General features: G+C 42.1%; 1 protein-coding gene across 1 annotated transcript in view; it reads left to right on the top strand.

Moving 5' to 3' along the window:
- The window catches only part of LOC122559551 (sorting and assembly machinery component 50 homolog), a 47,902-nt gene that overhangs the window by 3,939 nt on the left and 36,968 nt on the right, over nucleotides 1-6,995 (top strand). The window contains exons 2-3 of the mRNA XM_043709206.1: nucleotides 2,061-2,171; nucleotides 5,185-5,286. Coding sequence (XP_043565141.1) covers nucleotides 2,061-2,171; nucleotides 5,185-5,286 — 213 coding nt within the window. The remainder of the gene's footprint in view (nucleotides 1-2,060; nucleotides 2,172-5,184; nucleotides 5,287-6,995) is intronic.

Consider the following 6,995-nt stretch of genomic DNA (forward strand, 5'->3'; position numbering starts at 1 on the left):
GGCAGAGTTGAAGGAATTGGGAGAATGGGATGGCGTTTTTACAGGGGGCAGGGTGGGAGGAGCTGTAGTCTTGCGCCCTCACCTCCCTCCAAGGCCCCAAAGTAAACTTCCATATCCACCACAGATTCACCTGCACCTCCACACACATCATCTGTTGCATCCTCTGCACCCGATGTAGCCTCCTCTATATTGGGGAGACTGGCCGCCTACTTGCGGAGCGTTTCAGAGAACACCTCTGGGACACCCGGACCAACCAACCCAACCACCCTGTGGCTCAACACTTCAACTCCCCCTCCCACTCTACCAAGGATATGCAGGTCTTTGGACTCCTCCATAGCCAGACCACAACAACATGACGGTTGGAGGAAGAGCGCCTCCATCTTCCGCCTAGGAACCCTCCAACCACAAGGGATGAACTCTGATTTCACCAGTTTCCTCATTTCCCCTCCTCCCACCTTGTCTCAGTCAAATCCATCGAATTCAGCACCGCCTTCCTAACCTGCAATCTTCTTCCTGACCTCTCCGCCCACCACCCCAGTCTGACCTATCACCCTCACCTTGACCTCTTTCCACCTATCACATTTCCGACGCCCCTCCCCCAAGTCCCTCCTCCCTACCTTTTATCTTAGCCTGCTGGACAAACTTTCCTCATTCCTGAAGAAGGGCTTATGCCCGAAACGTCGATTCTCCTGTTCCCTGGATGCTGCCTGACCTGCTGCGCTTTTCCAGCAACACATTTTCAGCTCTGATCTCCAGCATCTCCAGACCTCACTTTCTCCATTCAACTCATCATCTGCTTTGGCATTCAGTGAGATCATGATTGATCTGATATGCCTCAACTTCCGTTTCCTGCCTTTCCAGATGACCTTGATTCCCTAACTGATTAAAAATCTCTCTATCTCAGCCTTGAATGCACTGAACAACCCAGCCTTAGCAGCCCTCTATGATAAATAATTCCATGGATTTGGAGCCCTTTGAGAGAGAAAACTCCTTCACATTTGTATCTTAAATGTGCAATCCCTTTTTTTTGAGGTTATACCCTCTGGTTCTCAACTCTCCCAGGGGAATCAGAACTTTCCACATGTACTCAAAGTCCATGAAAAATCTTCTATGTTTCTAGAAGGTTTACTCTCTTTGCAAAGAGTGCAGGCACAATCTACTTAACCTTTCCTCATAAAGCATAATCTTTCATCCATACTGGTATCAATCTAGTGAACCTGCTGTGAACTGTCTCCAATGCCATTTTACTTTTCATTTGACAAAATGCCCAAAATGCTTCACAGTATTCCGGTTGTGGCTAGTACCTCATACAGTTTGAGCAAAACCTCCCTTTTATTGTTTCAATCCCTTTGAAATAAAGGTCAATATTCCATTTGATTTCCCTATTTACCCGTTGAACTTAGGTGCTAGCATTTTGTGATTCACATGATCCTCCTCACGTTTATTCTGTACCTTGAGTTCAAAGCTGCTGCATTTCCCAAAATACCATGATTGGTTTTGTTTTACCTTTGAATAAAATGTATGCCTTAAAATCTCAAACAGTTTCACCATTGAAATGTATGTTACTTGTCAGCAGTCTTTAACAATATGCTCATTATGTCTGGCATTTACACTTTCACTGTGTGTTCTCAGACCTGCGCCTTCTCTACCCAATGAGAAACCCAGTGAACATTTGGGGAAAAAAATACATTTTGCATAATTGATCATATGTTTTAAGATCTTTCCCTTATTATTAACATTTTAGACATGAACTGATTATAGATCCATTGTCATTCTTGCTGGCTCATGCTTCCTAGAAATGCGTACTTTTGTTTTTCCAGACCCTTTTGGTCTAGGGAACTATTTTGAGCATTAGATCTAACAAGACCAAATTATTTTATTCATTGAATCTCGATGTGTGCAGCACAGACTAAGGGTAAGAAGCAAACTACTGGTATTGAAGTTTTTAAGAGTTGTGTTTGACCCATTTGACTTCATTTTTTTTTCCATGTTACTGTATCTAGCAAGTATGCATTTAGAACACTAGAGAATAAAAGAGAAATATATACAATATCTTTCAGAGCTTGGAGCCTCTTCCAGTGAGTGGACCGAATTTATCACCTTCAGTGGATGAACTGGAAACAGTTGAAGTGGAACCTGAAACCAAACAAGAGGTTCTAGAAAATAAAAGGGTGAGAAACTTTTTTTTTAAATCTTTTGCTTTAGTTAAAACAGCTTTGGTTATGACCATATGTTGTGAGATTTTGTCTGTGTTTTCACTCAGCTAGCAATGTCTGCTGTGTGCTAAAGGACAGACGAGTGATAACATGGTGAGTTATTCAAATAAATCACAAGATGAAGCAAGTTGTGAAACTCACCTAGAATATAAGTTGGGAGTCTTGGTCTGCAGAGCACTGGAAGCAAAAAGCCCTGGGTTGATTCATGGAGAAAATAGTCTGAGAAATCAGCACTTCAAGTCACCAATCAACCTAGTGGTTTGAAACAAAAACACATTGCTGCCATAACTCAGAAGGTCCAGCAATATCTATGGAGTGAAGACAAAGTCCAGTGACTCTTCTTGACAACTATCCTGATGGTATTTTTGCTGTTTCTATAGCCTTTCAGCATTGTTTGTAATGCCTGAGAGATTCAGGCAATTGTACCTTTAAACCTAGACTTTTTTTCTTGCTAACAGCTTGTCAAGCCTGCATGATAGATGCATGCTAGATATTCTGAACCACATACAAAATGTTGGATTTATTTTTGTTAAATGACTTTGAGTTAGCTATTGCTAGTTAAATTCTAAAATGACAAGCTAATCAATATGGTTTATTGATTTTTGAAATTTACCGCTTCAGTTTCTGTGTCTGTGGGCAATTCAGTTTTTATTATGACCTCAAGTTGACGCTTGTTAGATTCTCAAAGTCCCAGAAGATGGGAAAATTGCCATTGTTACACCTACATTGACAAAAGAAAGGACATAGAAATGAGGTAACAAGAAGCCAGTTAGCTTCATGTCTGTTATTGGGAAAATGTTATAGTCTATCATGAAGGATGTAAGAGCACAGCATTTATAAATGCAAGTTATGATCAAGTAGAGTCAGAATGGAAAATCATGCTTGACAAATTTACTAGAAACTTTTGAGGAGGTATCCAGCTGGATAGATAAGTGAAGCGATGGATGTGATTTCTTTTGATTTTTAGATGGCTACTTAACAAGGTAAGAGCCCCATGTTGGTGGAGGTAATGGTTTATCATGACTAGAGGATTAGCTAATTAACATACAGAGTTGATGAATTTTCAGGATACTAACTGTAACTAGTTTTCTGCCTAAGAATCGGTGCTAGGGTAACAATTGTTTAAAATATATATCAGTGATTTGAATGAGAGAAGTAAATGTACTCTCGCTAACTTTGTGGATGACACAAAGATAGGTTGGAAGGCAAGTGGTGAGGGTGACACAGTCCACAAAGGGCTGTAGACATGTTCAATGAGTGGGCAAAAAACTTGACAGTTGGAATATTGTATGGGGAAATGTGAGGCTAGGTACTTTGTCAGGAAGAATAGAGGAACTGAATATTATTTGAATTGAAAAACACTGTAAAACGTAAAAGAGCGGAGGAATTTGGGAGTCCTTGTCCATGAATCGCAATCTGGGATCAGAAGGCACAATCTCAGAAAAAGGGATCGCACTTTTAAGACACAGTTGAGAGGGAAGTTCTTCTTGCAGAGCTTAGTGAATCTGTAGAATTCTTGATCTTAGATGACTTTTGAGACTGAAACATTAGGTCAGTTGAGGCTGACATAAAGGGATTTTTAATCAGTAAAGGAATCAAGGGTTGTTGGGAAAAGGCAGAAAAGTTGAGTTGAGGATTATCAGATGAGCCATGATCTCATTGAATGGTGGAGCAGACTCGATCTACCAAATGGCTTACTTCTGCTCCTACATTGTATGGTTTTATTCTGGAAGCGAATACTGATGCAGCATGGAATTAATTCCGGTGTTTGTTTCAGAAGGAGTTGTTTTCCCTCTTGCTCATCACTTCATCAGATTTTCTAATGTGTTTCAGGCAATGAGCTATACATTTGGAGTATCATAACTTTCAGCCTTTTCTGTTTGGTTCAAAGTTCCACTGTTTGCCGATCTTTATTTTTATTCTAAATCCCCTTTTGGAATTGCTCTGTCCTCATTCTCATATTTGCACTTTTTTACATGAATTTATTTACTTATGCATGACTATAACAATGTTGAACGAACTTGTATTCTAATTGTTCAGAATTGTAGTACTTAAAGTATGCAGAACTATGTATCTGAATTGACAGTTAGTATAAATTTCAAATCTAGGTCAGAAGCCTCCTTTTAAACAGTATCTCTTTAGCATCAGATCTTACATCAAAACCATGCAGCTAGGTTGTGATTAACAAAGCAGAAATATGTGGTTTAAATATAGAGTTTCCCAGCTATAATACTGTATTGATTCTGCTTGAAGAACCCAAGATTATGTCTTAAAATGGAAGAAACTGTCTGAATTTCACGTGTACTTTAAAACTTTAGCTCAAACTCTTTAACTATCCGACTGACTTCTAATCACTTTTTGACTTCTGTTATTGTGTTGATAATCTGTATATGGGACTTCTTAATGACTTGTCATTTTCTCCATTCGCGAAGCTGTATATTGTAACATTCAAAGTGTAATGTGGAGTTTCCTTGTTTTGACCCAGAAATGGGGAAGACTGTATGTGTTCAGAGAACCCCATGCACCTTCCACCATTGTTGCCACTGCTATCAGATCCAGCCAATCAAAGTTTAACTGTAGCATATGACAGGTATTCACATTGCTCAGTTGAGTGTCTGGTAACATAGTGATTTAATTTAATTTGGTTTTAGTACTGGGTATTATTACTGGCACATGTATCAATATTAAATACATGTTAAATCACTTAGAGAACGTCATTCTTTCCAATCCACTGATACGTTCTAAATTCCTGAATTTAGTCAAGACTGTCTGATTGGATTTTTTGGTTAATCCTTGGTCTTTTTTTTCTTGCTAAGCCCTATTAAATAAATTTTATTGTACGTCATGTTTGGGTTCTGCTCGAGGGAATTAGCTTTTTAAAGTTGAATTTATACATGCCTATTTTAAGTTTAGAAGAATTCTCAATTTGAAATACTTGTCAGGTCATAAACTCTTTTTCCCATTCTAGGTGGTAGTTCAGCACGTGCACATTGATGGAATTAGCAGAACTAAAGATGATCTCCTAATATATGAAATTGCTGATGTATTCAAAGCTAAAAACCTCATTGAGGTAAGTATATATAAAAAAGCTAGTAGAACAAATTTACAACAGTATTAGAGTGTTCCAGGGCCCATTCCATAAACATGTTAGTCAAATTGTAGGAGAAATAATTTGCATTTCAATTGGGAGGAAAATCCCAGGGCTAATTAATGGAGAAGAATGCATAAGACACCAGAAGTGCATAAAATATCATTGGACTATGTTTGTCTTCACTATGGCTTCGAGATACTGTTGAGCTATTTGTTTCATGTACAACTTTAACTTTTCTCCTGCTCAACAGCTGTAAATTCCCAGCCCTGCAAGGTGATTCATATTTTACATTCTGTGTCTGCCCATTTTTTCACCCTTAACTTCTTCCAAATAATCATTTGTTTTTCTAATCCAAAGCCCTAGCCCTCTTTCAAATCTTCTGTCTTGTGATAGTTTCTCTCAATGCAGTCATCTGTTTCGTTAATAAAGATGAAGAGCAACTGTCCTAATGTCATTGTTATAGAAACCAATCTGCTAATAGAATGATTACGAAGGAAGATTTTCGCTTCCCCAGTCCCCAACGCCTTATTTTCACCATGGACATCCAGTCCCTGTACACCTCCATCCCCCATCACGAAGGTTTGTCTCCGCCTGCTCTTGCCCCACCGAACTCATCTCCGCATACCTTGACACCATCCTGTCCCCCTTAGTCCAAGAACTCCCCACCTACGTTCGGGACACCACCCATGCCCTCCACCTGCTCCATGATTTTCGCTTCCCCGGTCCCCAACGCCTTATTTTCACCATGGACAGCCAGTCCCTGTACACCTCCATCCCCCATCACGAAGGACTCAAAGCCCTCCACTTCCTTCTTCAAGGACCGCAATTTCCCCCCCGACGTGGTCGACGATGCCCTCCACCGCATCTCTTCCACTTCCCGCTCCTCCGCCCTTGAACCCCGCCCCTCCAACCGCCACCAGGACAGAACCCCACTGGTCCTCACCTACCACCCCACCAACCTCCATGTACAGCGCATCATCCGCCGTCACTTCCGCCACCTCCAAACAGACCCAAGCACCAAGGATATATTTCCCTCCCCTCCCCTATCAGCTTTCCGTAGAGACCACTACCTCCGCGACTCCCTTGTCAGATCCACACCCCCCACCGACCCAACCACCACTCCCGGCACCTTCCCTTGCAACCGCAGGAGGTGCAACACTTGCGCCCACACCTCCCCCCTCACTTCTCTCCAAGGCCCCAAAGGAAACTTCCATATCCGCCACAGATTCACCTGCACCTCCACCCACATCATCTACTGCATCCGCTGCAGCCGGTGTGGCCTCCTCTATATTGGGGAGACAGGCCGCCGACTTGCGGAGCGATTCAGAGAGCACCTCTGGGCCACCCGCACGAACCAACCCAACTACCCTGTAGCACAGCATTTCAACTCCCCCTCCCACTCCACCGAGGATATGCAGGTCATTGGACTCATCCACCGCCAAACCACAACAACCCGACGGTCGGAGGAGGAGCGTCTTATCTTCCGACTGGGAACCCTCCAACCACAGGGGATGAACTTGGACTTCACCAGTTTCTTCATCCCCCCTCCCCCCACCTTGTCTCAGCCGAATCCCTCCAGCCCGGCACCGCCCTCCTGACCTGCAGTCTTCTTCTTGACCTCTCCGCCTCCACCCTACTCCGACCTATCACCCTCACCTTGACCTCTTTCCACCTATCACATTCCCAAC

The sequence above is a fragment of the Chiloscyllium plagiosum genome, chromosome 19 (assembly GCF_004010195.1).
Source record: "Chiloscyllium plagiosum isolate BGI_BamShark_2017 chromosome 19, ASM401019v2, whole genome shotgun sequence".
NCBI lineage: Eukaryota > Metazoa > Chordata > Chondrichthyes > Orectolobiformes > Hemiscylliidae > Chiloscyllium > Chiloscyllium plagiosum.